This window comes from Amaranthus tricolor, chromosome 6, assembly GCF_026212465.1.
Source record: "Amaranthus tricolor cultivar Red isolate AtriRed21 chromosome 6, ASM2621246v1, whole genome shotgun sequence".
NCBI classification, from domain to species: Eukaryota; Viridiplantae; Streptophyta; class Magnoliopsida; order Caryophyllales; family Amaranthaceae; genus Amaranthus; species Amaranthus tricolor.
In genome coordinates this window covers 31,331,381-31,348,107 of record NC_080052.1, presented here as the reverse complement: position 1 = coordinate 31,348,107, position 16,727 = coordinate 31,331,381, and the positions used below count along the sequence as shown (strand labels likewise).

The window sequence follows — 16,727 nt, the reverse complement described above, 5'->3', positions numbered from 1 at the left end:
CACTCACTCTTTTAGTCTTGTGGCTTAAAATGTTGTCCATTAAACCCATTTTCAATCCCTTGAATTCTCGATGAAACTTTCTAATAGAATGTTTGAAATATTTTTGTTCCCTTTCGGCAGAATATTATGCCTAATATTCCATTTACTCATAATATTCGTTGTAAACAAATGAAACTTTTTCTTTTGTTATATTTTCTATATATGTAATATGTATGTACATAATCACATGGAATGTCTTCCACTAGTATGAAAGGATCACAAAACTACATATGCATGTGGACATTTTCCCTAAGCTTAAGATTTAAAAAAAAAAATTATATACAAATTTAAAAATAACATGATTTAGATTTAATCTGACTCAGATAATATTTATCAAAAATAGATAGTAACATATAAATGATTTCAAAAATTTTATATCAATTAGAGGATATTTGATATGTGGGATTAGAGGGTGAGATTGGAAATTTATATCCCAAAATATGTTATTTTCTATGTTTGTTTAATGGGATTAGGAATTGAAGGTGAGATTGAAAATGAGATTTGATCACCTTAAACCTTAATTTCCAAGAATCCAATACCATGGGGGGTTGGTAATTGGGGGTGGGAATTGAGAAGAAAGCAAAAAGACCAATTTACCCATATTTAATAAAAAAATCTACATATGTTATTTTATTTAAAATAGGCAAAATGGTAAATTTATAATTTATTCCCATTCCTATTTTCGCATATACCAAATAAGGATTTAAATTATATTTTAACAATTCCCAACAAATAATTTCCAATCCCAATTTCAACTTTGACTCCCAAAATTCTTATTCCCACATACTAAACACCTCAAAAGTGTCAGTACTTTGTAATGAATGTCAAGTAATTAATTTAACCGATAAAGTTATATATGTAAATTTGCTTGTAAAAATCAAAATTGAATTCCATTGATATATTCGGTTATTTATCCTTATGGCTGTTTTAAATTTTTAAAAACCCAAAATAATAAGTAATAATCACTATAAATGCATTAATAAAATACTTCTATTTGGTATCATTACATGGTTTATAACTAACGACACTCCCACCTTCTCATGCTTGATCAAGGGTCCAATTTAAAATTTTGCAAAATTAAAAAACCAACCAAAATAATACTCCTTGTTACTAGTTTACTACATTTAATTTATTCATTTTAATTAAATTTTTGGTTTGATTTATTGTGAAATATCATAATATTTGAAAAAGGGTAAATAATAAAAATTATTAAATACGTGGATAAAAATTAATTTTTCAAAAGAAAAATAAGTGAACCCCGTCATCCTATTTTCTTTTTGAAATGATCCTATATCAATACTGTGTAGGGTTTTTTTTTTTTTTTATCAAAAATTACTATGTAGGATTTTCTCGATACCCCGACCCTCCCCTAGCTTTTTCCTCGTCCTATATATATTTATTTATTTTTCTCAAAATTAAAATTATTATGGAGGTTTAAATGTTACTTTTAGTAACTAAAATGGGTTGATAACAAATTTAAGTAGGCATATAAGCAAATTTAATAAACAGAGACACAAAATAATACTCTATTCTATTTAGCACATGTGTCCTATTTTTATATTTAGTCAAGTCATTTCAAATATTTTATTTATATTTTAGATACTACTCCCTTGTATTTATTTTAAGTGTCCTATTTATTTTATATGTTCTATCCAATATAATTATTTAATCCTTAAAATATCTAATTATGTATAATTAAAAATTTTAAAAAGTTGATATTAATAAAATTTACATTAAAAAGAATCAAACAAGATCCCACATTGACTATGTTATAACTTATAGATTAATAATAAAATACAATTTAAGGGTGATAGATAAATAGTATCCCCAAAGTAAATGAGATACCTAAGGTGAATAGGAAAGAGTATTTTTTTTTTTCTATAGTTGGACTTTCTCTCCTACACATGTAATTCCATTTGACTATAAATTAGACTCTTTCTCCTTCACATGTGTTAAACTTCACTATAAATTGAACCCTCTCTAATACATATGATCCCATTTAACTATATAAAAAAATAATAAAAAGTCAAATGACACATATATACTGATATGATAAATATGAGGGAAATTTGCAAAGAAACACCTTTTAAAACCCTTTTTTGTAAAGAAACACCTTTTATAATTTTTTTTGTAAAAAAACACCTTTTAAGAGACTTTTTTTTAAAAAAAACACCTTAAAAAAAAAATTATAAAAGGTGTTTCTTTAAAAAAAAAGGGTTTTAAAAGGTGTTTCTTTGCAAATTTCCCTAATTATTATTATTATTAATTTTTTAAAATTTTTTTTTTTAATTTTTTTTTATATAATAATAAAAATAAATTTTTTTTTAAAAAAAATAATATTAATAATAAAAATAAAAATAAAAATAAAAACAAAAATTTTAAAAAAAGTTAAAAAAAATTTAAAAAAATTAATAATAATAATAATAATAATAATAATAATAATAATAAATATTATTATTCTTATTTTTTTTAAAAAAAATATTTTTTTAATTTAATTTTTATTTTTAATTTTATTATTATTATTATTTTTTTAATTATTTTATTGTTATTTTATATTTTTTTATACTTTTTATTTTTTTTATTATTATTAAATTTTTTAAATTTTTTTAACTTTTTTTAAAATTTTTGTTTTTATTTTTATTTTTATTTTTATTATTAATATTATTTTTTTTAAAAAATTTTATTTTTATTATTATATAAAAAAAAATAAAAAAAATTTAAAAAAAATTAATAATAATAATAATAAGGGAAATTTGCAAAGAAACACCTTTTAAAACCCTTTTTTGTAAAGAAACACCTTTTATAATTTTTTTTCCAGTCAACGCCGGAAAGTTGACAAAAGTCACCGGAAACTGATTTAAGGTGTTTTTTTTAAAAAAAAGTCTATTAAAAGGTGTTTTTTTACAAAAAAAATTATAAAAGGTGTTTTTTTTGCAAAAAAGGGGTTTTGAAAGGTGTTTTTTTGCAAATTTCCTAAATATGAGGAAGTAAATAAAACATTTTAAGAAAATAATAATTAGAAAAACCTTACAACAAAAACTATTTCATCTGACTGAACTCCTCACCAACAACAAATCACCGGTAAGTCGGCAACTCTTATTAACCTCGATTTCTTCTCCTTCTTCTCATCGCTCCCTAGATTCGCTGAATTCCGACGATTTTCCGGCGATCGGTAACTCATCCACTCTTGAACGGTAAAAAGTTCTATAGAGTATAGAACAACTACATTTTATCATCTTCCTCCATTTCTAAGGTATGAACCTTAAACTTACATGAATCGTTAATTATGCTTTAACATTTTAGGGTTTATTGTTTAGAATTTTGTTGTATTTTCTTAACAGCATTTGGGAAAAAATAAATTATATAGATGTTTGATTGAATTGGATTGAATTGATTTCAATGTTGCAATTTCTTTCAGTTCATCACAGTATTCTATGAATGTACTACAACGTATTAGAATGAATTTGACTTTAGGGTTTGGTATATCTAATTTTGTTTGATTTGCATAGAAGTGTCTCGGAGAATATTAATTACGTTGATTTGAATTGAATGATTGCTTTCTGAATTTAATATAGCAATTGGTTTCAGTGTCGCGTTTTCTTTTTAGTTCATCACATTATCCTATAAATTTACTACATCATTTTGTTTGTAATTAATAGTTTTAATATAATTTAGGGTTTAATTTGGATTGAAGTATCTCGGAGAAAATAAGTTGCCTAGATATTTAATTGAATTGGAGTGTTTTGCGAGCTTAGTCTACAATTGATTTCAGTGTTCCCTGTTTAGTCATCGCATTATTCTGTTTAGCTACAACATTATGTCGATTGAAATAAGTGGTCTTCTGTATTAATTTTTCTTGTTCTACTACTCCTATTTGATATGAGTATATGACTGTTATTTAAGTTTTTTAACTAAGTTTTTCCAAAAAAAGCCTTAGCCTTTTAATTTTTTTATAAGATTACTGGTATCAGTGTTGAGTTAGATTCTTTTCTTGTTTATATGTAAGATGCAAATTGTCAAGACTGAGATGTATATGTATTGTTGAATGGTTACGACTTACATGATACAATGTGCTTTTTTCAACAACACAATAATAAATTATTATGCTATCCGTTTCTTAATGTTATTGGGAAATTTGGTATCATCTGAAAGGGCGGAAAAGAACAAGGAGAGAGTAGAGAGACAAATAGAGGAAGAAACACATGAAAGTGTAAAAATCCTTATATAGTGGATATGGAATAAATAATGTAAAGATCAACAGGGAATAAAGGGGTTTTTGATTATTTGTGAGTGCCTTGATGGTAAATAATTGCGCTAACTTTTGATTTAGTTGAATGAATGCTATGCTTAGTAGACAATGGATTTGTTCCTTGATGTGATACCATCATACCATATATGCGAAGCCTTGCACGTGGGTCTTATTAATCTATAAAACAAATTCACAAATTCAATTCCCATTTATTAATAGTTATTTATTTCTAAAAAAAAATATGATTGCAAAAACAATAGAATTTTTCGAATACTTCTATTGAAATATTTTTATTTTTTTTATAGATTGATATCATTTAATTGAATATATAAAAAATATATATGTTGAGGCCCCTTAAAAGGCTACGCGATTGCTTGTTTTGCGCACGCCTTTAAGACTTCTCAATTTTCATGTGCAAAGCCTGATATTAGGGTTCTTTGACAAAATGTAAGGTCAAACTTTCGTGCTGTGAAGGTTTGTGATCCATATGATAATGGGTATACTGTTAATGTATCGTGATTATGATTTGGGAAATCTTTCAGAGCCTGGAAGACGAAGAATAGAGTTTAGATATTGGTGGTACTTTGCAATTTGAACTGTGGCATTATATGAAAAATTTTCAGTGCACCATCTTGTATTGATTTATATTTGTACCCTACTTTTTAAAATTGCTTCCTAGACCCATATTTGTTGTTCGCAAATCTAGTGTTGGTAACTTTGCTAAAGTGATCTTGTATTTAATAAATGTTTTCTTCAGGTGAAAAATCATGGCTGTTATACATGTATGATTGATCCTGTATGCATTTATGTTGTAAACTTGAAAGAGGTATTATTGAAAAACAACCTAGTTTTCTAGAAAGAGGTAGGAAAAATCACCAATGGATTAGGGAAACTCAATTTACAATTTGGCTTTTAGACAAACTAAACAATTTGGTTACTGTCCCTTAGATGGGGGATCAAATGACGCAGAAAGAGTCGAGAATTGAGGAGGAAGTGGGACGAGTGGTGGAGGACTCAAAGGAACTGCAAGAAGCAGCCTCTTCATTGATTTCAAGGTCATCAAGGGAGGAGAAGGAACTTCGACAACGTTTGCTTTCCCTTGATGCATCCATATCAAGACTACATTATTCCCTTAGTTCTCTTACGTTTGATGATCGCATGGATCCCATGCTAACAGAGAAGGTTCATCACGAGTATTTTTAAAGTTCAGTTTATTTGGTAGTTTTTAATGTTTGATGTTGTGATTGAACAGCTTATAATTTATTTTGTGCAGCTTGAGGAAGAATTGAATAAAGCAAAATGCATCCTTGTTGATGGGCAAGCATCATCTTTTCTGCCTGGAAAAGCTGAGAGTGCGCGGCATTTTGTTCTATTTTTGTTTTTGTTTTTTTTTTTGTTATTTGCTGATTATTTTGAAGAATTGTGAGTTTGTTTTTCTTTATAGGCCGATTTTTAAAGATGTTCCTTGGTCCTATTAGTGTGCGGGCTACAAGGAAGGACGTGCAATTGAAAGTGAAAGAGGAGTACAATAGTTTAAAAGTAAGCTCTTCTTTTTGGCTGATTGATTGTCTTTTATATTTTACGAAAAATTGACAACTATAGTTCAACTATAGTGCAAAAATAAGGTTGCATCACCGTATCACGACTGTATTGTAAAGGTTTTTGAGGTTACCGCAACCGAAATATTGGTCACATTGACTGCGAAATCATTCGTATTGACCGTGAAATCGTTTTGTGACCGTTACCGCGACCGTGACTGAAATCATATTTTTGCACTATACTCTTAACTAGGTACATTCTTTTCTTAAGTCATTCCTTTTGATTAATTGAGAAATGTCCCAAATTTGAGGATTGTCTTCCTGAATTTTCTCAATTATCCGAAAAGGCTTTACCCTTGTCCACCTAGGGAAGCTCACATATATGTAACTTTATCTATAAATTGCAAACGGTTGTTTTATTGTGTTCCTTTTATCTTTAAAGGTTTGAGTGGAAATGGTTGACACTCAGTCCTCTTCTGTCCCTTTGAATTTACTACATTATGCCAATCAAAGTGAGAGATTTTTTTGATGTTGTAGCAAATGAGAAGTCACCCGTAGCAAATGAGAAATTTGTCGTTCTTGGTGTTGTAGCATGTCTCTGTTACATTGTCGTGAAATATATTTTTCATTTCCCGTAATAGTTTTTTCTGTGTGGGTAATGGCTGATAATTTTGGCCTTCTCTGTTTGACTAGGATCGAACTGCCTACTTGTTTCTTCTTTTCCCATCAATACTACTGATTCTTAGATCTTGGATGTGGGACGGATGCTTGCCTGCTTTTCCGGTTCAGTTGTATCAGGTACATGCTACTTTTGGCAGCATAAAATCATATTTGTCTTACTCTTAGCTTAAGTTTTTTACTGCTTTTTGTGTACTTTGTCAGGGTTGGCTTTTATTCCTTTACACAGGTTTGGCTTTGAGAGAGAACATCTTGAGAGTGAATGGAAGTGATATTCGTCCATGGTAATTGCTGTTGCTACCTTATGCCTTTAAGTCCTGTTGTATACTTGTATTATATTTTTGACTTCATGTGGCCTTCAGGTTCAATTTGTATTTTTTAGCTAGGTTTGAATTGCCTGTCTGATTGAGCAGTGTATCACTGCATCTGCATTATTCTATAATGTAGAATTCTGAATTTTTAGAGCTTTCAGTTTGTCATTTTATCTTGACTTGACCGTTTTCTGCTAAATGTCCAGTTGTGTGTGTCTAGATATTACTTCATCAAAGCAATTATGTATCAGTTTGTGGTGCTCAAATAGTCAATGGTATCTAGTGGGTTGGACATCTATCCTTATAGGGGGGATCCAAACTTCTTTTGCCAATAATTCTGAGAAGATAAATGCAACACGTAAAATATTACTACTCTGGAGAAATCTAGAGGCTTTAAGACTATAATGCAATTATAATATATGACAGGATTTCTTAGTTTACTTCCGAAGTGAGAGGTAATATATACATAGGAACAATACTAATATAGAACATTCACTTAAATGATGCCACCCTAAAGAATTGTAGATGAGCTTGCTATGCTTGAGAAGTTAAATTCTTTGCTTTAGTACATCTCAAAGGGAAACTTTTGGTACCTCAGGGCTCAGAATCCATACCAGTTAAATAAAAGCAAAATTTGATTGTTTATCTTATTGTCTCCAACTGGAAGTATTTTTCTGTTATTTAAGCTTCTCTGTAATGTGTTTCCGTTTTCGTCATTTTCTTTTCAAGGGTCGTCTCTTATCTGCTCATCAAGGCATCATAGATCTATCTTATTAGGCAATATGGCATGAAATGGCTTAATCAACTTGCATTAACTATGCAGGTGGATATATCATCATTACTCTGCAATGGTGATGGCCCTTGTGAGCCTTACTTGGGAAATAAAAGGACAGCCTGATTGTGCACAGAAACAGGTCAGTTTTTTTTAGAGTGCTTCATACTGAATACTAGAGTTCCAGATTTAAGTTTCTGCTGGCGTGACAATGTTAATACTGCATTTGTTCCAGAATATCTATCTGCCACATTATTGGACACGCGGATGCGTATTTTGATTTTGTTTTTTAAGAAACATTATTTCATAATTGCAAACCTACTTCAGTCTTTCATTCCCTCTATTTTTTTTAATTCTAAATGAGAATGAAATGATTTTGACTTTGTTGGTCTATATTTGAGTTACATTAATTTTGTACTCATTTTGGTTCAGTAAGAAGTTTTAATATGGCAGCTGAATCACAAATCGCAAAATAAGATTTTAATTGTTTTCTATATGATGATTCTACAAACTTTTTTTTTGGTTCAAGATTTGGAATACTAAACCAAAGTGAATCCCTTGGAACTTACGCTGGAAGGATAAATTATGCGAAAAAAGTTCTTAGATGTTTTGCGGAGTTTAAGGTCATTTTTCCAAGAATTTGCAAGAAAAAATGGTCAAAAGTCTAACTGGTATATACACCAAAAGGAGAACTTGAGGATTTGGACCATTAGTTAATGGTCATGGGTCCAAGACCCTATTGTGATCCGGCCCATACCTGATCCTTAGTTTTTTGACCTGAAATATAAAACTAGTAGCTAATTATCCCTTAGTACTAGCCAACTAAACAACCCTTTTTTGGTGTTGCTTTAAGAGCATAATTATGTGCTTTGTTATCTACTGTTGTGAATTCAACAGTTTCATCTTGTTATTTTCTCATTTATTTTTTGAGTATGAAACAACTAGTGATGATCATGTTATTTAGTTTTACAGGGTTTTTCTTTTTTGGTGCTTTAAACTTCTACTGTTATCAGTTCTCATTTTTGTTTATGTGTCCATTTGTGTACTAAATAGTTTCGAATTCCAGGATTTACTGATAAATTATGAATATCTTTCTTCTTTGCCCAAGTTTGGAATTCTGCTGCTTGTCTGTGTAAACTGCTTATGATGTTGTATCTAAATCATTACTATATTTTGAACTCATGTTTGCTCAAAAAGGAGGGCGGAGGACTATATTTTCCATCCTGAAAATCACTGTATACGTAGTAGATCTCAAAATTTTCCAGTCGTCAGAAAATTAAGTCAATGGTTATATGTTTTGAGGCTGATCCTTGTTTAAAAGTTACTGGGATGTCAATTAAGTTTAATTCTTGTTTTTTTTTTTTTTAGTTTGTAACTCACGGTTTTATTGTCATTCAGAGAGGGGTAAAACTTTTCTTACATTGGGCCATGATGCAAGGAGTCGCAATGTTATTGCAAAACCGATACCAACGGCAAAGGTTATACACTCGCATTGCCCTTGGAAAGGTGAGTACTTTAGTATCCTTGTGTACTTCTTGGATTTTTTTTTAATTAAAAATTCTATCACATTAAGGATTAGGTGTGCCTCACTTAAAATGCAATTTTTTTAATGTGGTTGTTTCTAGTAAGGCTTTGGCATTGTTGTGAATTTCTACATACTCATAGTCGACATTCAGAAAATTTTATCTTGTGGCATGTCAATTCATTCAATGTAAAACAATTGTTCCCTGCTACCATGTAAAGTAAACCCCGAAACTACATGTTATGCTGAAAATCTATTATATATTGAGGAATAAACAGAAAGAGGGTAGTGGAGGGAGGAAACCTTGTTTTTATACTTATGCTTTACGTGTTGTTACTATAGTCTAACTATCCCTGACATTTTTCAGGCAAAGAGGATGGATATTGTGTGGGGAGAAACAGTTGGAGAAAGTGGCCAGCTTTGGCTGCTTTGCCCTTTACTGTTCATTCTGCAGGTAGCTGTTATGTTTTCTGGTTTAACAAGATGATCTTTCAATTTTGTTAGTTATTGCTGGCTTTGAAATTGCTGCATAGTCTTTTCTGAAATAAAGTTCAATGTTTTGTAATCACGTCCTACATGTCGTGATTCTTGAATGTGGTGACTTGCTTCGACCAGAACTTCACAAATTGCATGAAAGTTTGTTTAGTCACTTGGAGAGCTAAGGTTGACTAGAATTTGGAAATCTTTATGTAGCTTATAACTATTAATAGAATAAGCTAATTTTGGAATCTTCAGAAAACTATTGTGCGATTCTATTGCCAATGACCAAACATTGAATTACACTTCCATCCTCATGTCACATTCCATCTCTACTAGTCCATCGACTATTTTTTTGTCATTTAGAGTGTATAATGGTTTTAGTAATTAATAAATTTATTAAATCAAATAAATTAATTAAATAAATAATCAATTGGAAATATCCCAAATTTTGCAAAGTTTCTGTTTTGGAAAAAACACTTGTCGCGGGTTGCAACTTTCTTCATTGGTCGCGAGTTTGCGGGTCGCGAAGTTTTTTCCTGCTCGCAACTCTAGCGTTGGTTTTTGCTACGTTAGTTTTTATCCTCTTTGTTAGTTATGCTTATCCGTTTTGTTGGTTATGCTATAACTACCTACGGTAAAAATGTGATATATTCTGAATATATCGGGATGGATTGATTTAATGTCGACATTGGTTCAAAAAATCGATGTTGCGTTTCATGAAGCGACATTTTACTTCGTGAAGGTGTTAACTCTTCTATAAATATAGAAGGCATGTGTGGGTTATTTCCGACATGCAAATTTTCTAAATTTTTATATACTCTAGCACTTTACATATTGAACTTGCAATCCTCAATTGTAAATTTCTGGTTCTTCTTCCATCTAAGTTTTCTCATATCGTATGAATTTCCTTGTGCTAAGATTTCAGTGAAATTCTTTGTATCTCAAAACATATTTCTGGCATACATTACCAAGCACCGTAGTAGGGAGGAAATGATGTTTTAGGAAGAGAGTCTCGCCTAGAATTTATGTCAAGTCACATACAAAACCTTCTTGTTACTATGTTCGATATATGGTGATTCCCGAAGATGAAATTTGCAATTGGTATATGTTAAGCAAAGGTTTGAACTTGTCATATGTAATCTATAACCTACTAAGTTCTTGTAACTTTATTTTATAAGTTTGAGCAGTCTAAGTGACGAGAAGGAATTGGAAGATCTGATGTGTAACAATACAGCTACAAACTGTATGCGAGGGCAGTCAGGCTGTTATAGAGTATTGTTGTGAATTATTGTCTGTCGAAGGATCTGACATGTCCAGCCTCTAACACATTGAGTGAGCAGAAATGTCGTGTTAGGTGGTGACTTGGCTCTTTCTAATTATGGAGTTACTTGATGTCTGTAATTGAAGGAAATCTATTTACTTTACTTTTGAAATTCGATTGTTGATGTACGATTCTGTAGGATGAGTCTTAAAATGCTGCATCTGATATTACATTTGTGAATATGTTGAATTTAACTGGAAAATTAAACCGAATTGAAGATTGATCATTGCTATATGTACTCCGCTAAATTTTCAGGGTTTTGAGGCATATGTTGGATTTCTATTGCTTCGAACAGCATTTGTGGGATATGTATCTGAATGGCAGGTGAGCTGTGTTTTCCGTTTCTCTGTTCTGCAGCGTGTCTGATTTTTGAGATGGGCAAACATAGGGGAAATTGTAGATTGAGTGCAAAAGGGAGAACAGTTTGGACAAAGACATAAATGACATAATCATCGATATTGCCCAAAAGCCAGAAATAAGTTCTAGTAATGATATCTCTGATCTCCAGGTTTCTTATCATCGATGGACCTAATAAGATTAAAACTTAATATCTCATTGCTGGAAATGGTAGCTTTGCAATTCTTTGTTCTGTACTCCAGTTAGTGTTAGAAACTTCAGTTGAACCAGTAAAAATATGAGTTCCAAGTAAACGAGATATAATGGAATATTCGATTTCCAAGCAAATTCAAAATGTTGCTGCAAATTCCCATGTAAACAAAATATACAAATATAGGACCAAGATTCTATTTCATGTGTTCCCTGTTGCTGTTATAATAGAATTCTAACATGCATATAATCCATTAAACACCATCTAATCAAAACACTGCATACCTAAGTGTCATATTTATAATAAAAATGCTGTATCTTTAAAAAAATATTGATTTAGTGAGTAGTTCTCGTAGAATCCAGTTCATGTTTCACTGAGAAGTTCTAGAGAATAGGCTGTATGAATAACCTTTGTACTTCTATTGAAAAAGTTGATGCTGTTGAGATAAATTAGCAACATTTGTCTGTTGGCAGGTTGTTTTTTGTGGAATTCTTTTGGTTTTGATGGCAATTGGGAACTTCGTAAACACGGTGCAAACTTTACTTATCAAGTCGCGGTTTAAGGCAAAGATGAAAAGGAGTAAAAGCAAGCAACAATTAGATTAGCAATGACATTTCGGACTTTCCTGGTAATCTTTTCTTGTTCTGTTCATTTGATTAATTACCCTTTTTCATTTATGCTTTCTCTCTTGTTGGCTATACTCTTATTTGGTTGGCACCATAGATGTGCTGAGTTATGTATTGAATATGTATGTACACATTGTTTTAGTATATTTCATCCCAAATGAGAGGGGGAAACCAAAATAGAGAGTTTTTATGATTGTTTAGTTATCACAAATTTTGAACTATTTAATTCTGTTGAAGGAGAATACATGGATGTAACTCTTATCAATTTAATAAATAGATGGGTGTTTTCCTTAATTTTATGTGTTTATTATCCCGACTTTATTGTTTGTTCTTGTGTATGATGCCTGAGTCATTTTTTTTGGTGCATAAGAGAGTTACTAGGGATGAGAGTTATTCGTTGTTTGTTTACAATGATGCTCTGCTAAGATAGATGGTGCAACATCTCAGAGTTGCATCTGGTTTTTGAAAAATGAGCTGATGGCAGCACCCGTGGCTAATGCCTCATCTGTGATTTGAGTTTAAATTTTATTTTTTGAGCTTAACAAACTCGAGCATGAGTTTCATTTATTTTGGCCTGACCAAGGTACTGCTAGCACAAGTTGATCAGTCGACTTGAGTCGTTGTGACTTGACTGATATCATTGATGATTTAGTTATAAAACTTAAGGTCCCCTAATTAGTTGCTGATATCTTAAGACTTACCAGAGTTTAGTTGATGGTAATAATGTTTTAACTAGTCAAGGTAGTTCTTTTATTTGTTATATAAACCTTCGTATAAAAACGTGTGATATGGTATTCTTATGTCATTTTGAAAAAGAGGGGGCTAGATAAAATGAAAGTTTAAGTAACTTAAGTTACAGTATTATTACAAGTTCTTATGTTATTCCAACTAAAGAGATATACAAACTATCTATATCTAAACTCCCAATGGAATAGTTTCTTAATTTTTGTTAATAAACAAATTCTAGAAAGATTTAGAAGAAAACTTCTGTCCAGATAAATAAGAGAAGCTTTCTATTTTTTTTTTTTTTGAGTAGACTATATAACTTATTCTTTAGATTTTAACCATCAATTTAAGTTTTTAGTTGAGTTGGTACTTTAACAAAGTATCAGAAGCTAGCGTGATAAGAGGTCAACCTCAGGTATGAGGAAGGTGTGTGCTGCATTCACCAGTGTAAAACTTATTATGGGGTCTTAACCATCAACTTAAGCTTTTGATTGAGCTAGTTTCTTTGACATTCTCACTTACCTTTTCTTTTCTTCGTCTTTTCCATAATCTCCTAGATTATTATCCCATCAAAGTGAGTCCTAGATATGGTGCCTAATGTCTATGATATTGAAAGGTATATCATATGAACACTTGATCTTGAAATCCTATTTAAATATCATATGAAGTATATGATGATCATGATCCAAGTCAAACTCAACCATAATATTGTTAAGTAGTGATTAGATAAAAGTAAACTTATCATAATTAGATAGTAATAAGTTTGGATAAATAAGTTTTTTTTTTTTGACTTTAAGAACATATCCTTTGTTACTAGTTTTCAATTTAACCCAAGAAGACCGTTTTATACAAAAATTTGTGTAGACTTATTGGAGTATATCATCAACAAGAACCCTAATTAAAATCTAGTTTTTAATTATTGATGATGAATATCTAGCATATATGATCATTGAATTTTGACAAATCTAACAAACTTCCTCAATAGTATAGAAGAACATACTACCTCTATCCGTCTCAAATGACACCACTTGCTTTTTGGGTGAAAATTAGTCGAGATTGGAAATTGGGTTGAAGAATAAAAAAACAAGTGAATGACAGAATTAACTAATCAGTGGTTAAGATCGAGAGAGCAAATAAGTTTGTAAATAAGATTAAAGAAAGAGAGTGAGATCATTCTAGAAAAAGAAAAAAAATAAAATTTATGGGAAATATTAAAATGAAAAGTTGTGCTAATTGATGAGAGGGACAAAAGGATTAATATCATTGAATTTCTTTTCAATGATGCAATTATTTTGACTTAGCAACTCATTGACCTCCTCTTTTGTTCGTTTCATTGTTTATCCAAACTCAAAACTATTGTCAAAGCAAAAAAGATGAGAAGATCATATTAGAAAAGGCATGATACTTACTTCCACACCTAATATGTTCTTTTATGATATAATCAACTTAACAACTCCACCATTGGTATAAAACGATCCCTATCAAATCATATCATAGTGATTAATTATCAAATAGTTTTTAATTAGTGTTAGTAAGCTGTCCATGTCAGCTGATTAATGTACTGATCTATGTACTTATTATGGCTTAATTGTAAGTAAAAGAGTGATTAGGATTTAGGAAAGTACAGTTGTGCGTGTACTTAGCGTGCGGAAAATTCTAAGTAGCTTAACCTCACACATGCCAAGCACATGCTTCCTAACTACCAAAAGTTGGCAAATAAATTTTATTTTGGAATACTTTAAATCTTTAATGTTTCTCTAAATATTAACGTTGGAATATTTTTATTTTAAAATATTTTATTATTTACTCATATTTTTAAAATTTGGCAATAACAATGCATTTCTTTTTACCAGAGTATATTACATTATGGCTATCCTATAATCATTATCTGAAATTTTTTTGTTGAGTTGATCTAGATCTCTAAATATATGGAGTATTAGAAACCAGCATGAAAGGAATTGTTTCTAACTAGTAGATATTATTTGATTTGTTTTTCGGTGATAACTATTCAATCTTGATAACTAAGTAGTAATATTATTTCTATCAAAAAGTAATGCTATTATTATGTTATTATATTTTCTCCTTTAATTAAATTAATTGAATAAATCAATAATTTATTTAATAATAATTTATTATTATCACTTTAAAAATGAACATTCAAGTTGTATTAAAAAAACTCATATTTAAATTTTGCTAACGACACTTAAAAGTTCAGAGAAACTCTGATTGTATTACGACCAAATTGATGTATGGCTGGCAAAGAAAAATGATAAATTAATGTCATCATTAATCCAAATTATATACCGACTTTTTAAAGGTCATAACATTTGGTTAACTAATTAATGACATATAGACTATGGGAGCTAGCTAGACAAACTATTACATGGGTTCAAATTAATGTTAAAACTGATATAAAAAGAAAATCTATAATCAAACATAAAGTCAAATTTCAATAAAATGATACAACCATTTTGAAAAAAATATTATTCATATATTTAATATATATATATATATATATATATATATATATATATATATATATATATATATATATATATATATATATATATACATATATATATACATATATACATATATATATACATATATACATACATATATATATACATATATATATACATATATATATATATATACATATATATATATATATATACATATACATATATATATATATACATATATATATATATATACATATATATATATATATACATATATATATATATATATATATATATATATATATATATATATATATATATGATCAAATAAGAACGATTTTAAAATGAGAAGTATGAGAAGGATTTTTGTTTGATTTTGTTTGGCTACTATATATACAAACAAAGATACTATGTTATAAATTAAGAACATTTTAAAAATTATTTCATAGTTACCTTTCGATGTAACATAGCTACTTTTACAATTATGAGTTTTTGGCTCAATCGTGACCATAGATTTTTTTTTATTTTAGTGAAATCAAGGGTGTAGAGTTCTTCTTACCCTTCTCATTTTCAACCCCTTCTCAATGGATCCCATATATATATATATATATATATATACACACACACACACACACACACACACACACACACACACACACACACACACACACACACACACACACACACACACACACACACACACACACACACGACATATCGTTTATTATGATTCATGGAGTATTATATTATATATATGTGTATAAAATGAGTTCACTTATTTATTATTAGTTTTATATATAGGACGACTAGTAGTGTTTCCCTTTTAAAAAAAGGAAATTTTACATGGTAGCATTTAGTTTTCATGAAATGCCAGTGGTAGCACTTTTTAAAGAAAATTTCACATGGTAGCATCCAGTTTATGCACAAACTAATTGCCGTAGCATTTTCCGTTAAGTTCTTGTTAAATTCCGTTTTATTCATCATTTTGTAAGTTTTTTCCACATGGTATCATCCAGTTTTTGTTTAAATTCACAATTTTAACGTTTAATTCACCTATTTAATGTTTAATTCACCGTTTAATTCATTAACGCCCATAAATATTATAATAAATTTGTTTTCATTTAAATTGTTGGCATTATAAAGTTCAAAAGGTAAGTAGTCAAACACTAATACTAATATATATTTACTTCAAACAAAATTAGAGATAATTCTAATAATAATAAAATAATGCACAAGTGGATACAACAAAAGCTAAGGTTTTGTTAGAAGTTATGAACACGGTTTCCCATTGTCTCCATCAACACCAAATCCTACTTGCCATCTTCTTGTTTGTTAACGACGTTAATCATTTGTAATATTGGTTTATATTTTTTTTTCATAAATTGTAAAGAAAAAGATAAATAGGTAACTTTTTGTAGCAAATCTTTTTTAGCAGGAAAATACTTGCTTTTAT

At 29.6% G+C, this 16,727-nt stretch overlaps 1 protein-coding gene across 3 annotated transcripts; it reads left to right on the top strand.

Annotated features, from left to right (window-relative positions):
* The first annotated feature begins 3,078 nt into the window (after nucleotides 1-3,078).
* LOC130815906 (uncharacterized) lies at nucleotides 3,079-12,377 on the top strand. Of its 3 annotated transcripts, none has more exons than XM_057682430.1 (12): nucleotides 3,079-3,292; nucleotides 5,046-5,114; nucleotides 5,237-5,470; nucleotides 5,562-5,640; nucleotides 5,733-5,827; nucleotides 6,520-6,624; nucleotides 6,709-6,788; nucleotides 7,639-7,729; nucleotides 8,986-9,093; nucleotides 9,477-9,563; nucleotides 11,166-11,234; nucleotides 11,931-12,377. In XM_057682430.1, exons 2-12 carry the CDS (start codon nucleotides 5,073-5,075, stop codon nucleotides 12,060-12,062), a joined length of 1,122 nt encoding a protein of 373 aa, XP_057538413.1. In that variant the 5' UTR covers nucleotides 3,079-3,292; nucleotides 5,046-5,072; the 3' UTR covers nucleotides 12,063-12,377. The 3 variants fall into 3 exon arrangements, with proteins under 3 accessions (XP_057538413.1, XP_057538415.1, XP_057538414.1); XM_057682432.1 differs by having other exon boundaries at nucleotides 5,046-5,150; XM_057682431.1 differs by lacking the exon at nucleotides 5,046-5,114.
* The last annotated feature ends 4,350 nt before the right edge of the window (nucleotides 12,378-16,727 follow it).

Bases quoted from the DNA above. Each gene is read 5' to 3' on its own strand.
- LOC130815906 (XM_057682430.1), top strand. From the start codon at position 5,073: ATGATTGATCCTGTATGCATTTATGTTGTAAACTTGAAAGAG. The intron at 5,471-5,561 runs GTTCATCACGAG...TATTTTGTGCAG, and splicing joins ATCCCATGCTAACAGAGAAG to CTTGAGGAAGAATTGAATAA. The intron at 9,564-11,165 runs GTAGCTGTTATG...CTAAATTTTCAG, and splicing joins CTTTACTGTTCATTCTGCAG to GGTTTTGAGGCATATGTTGG.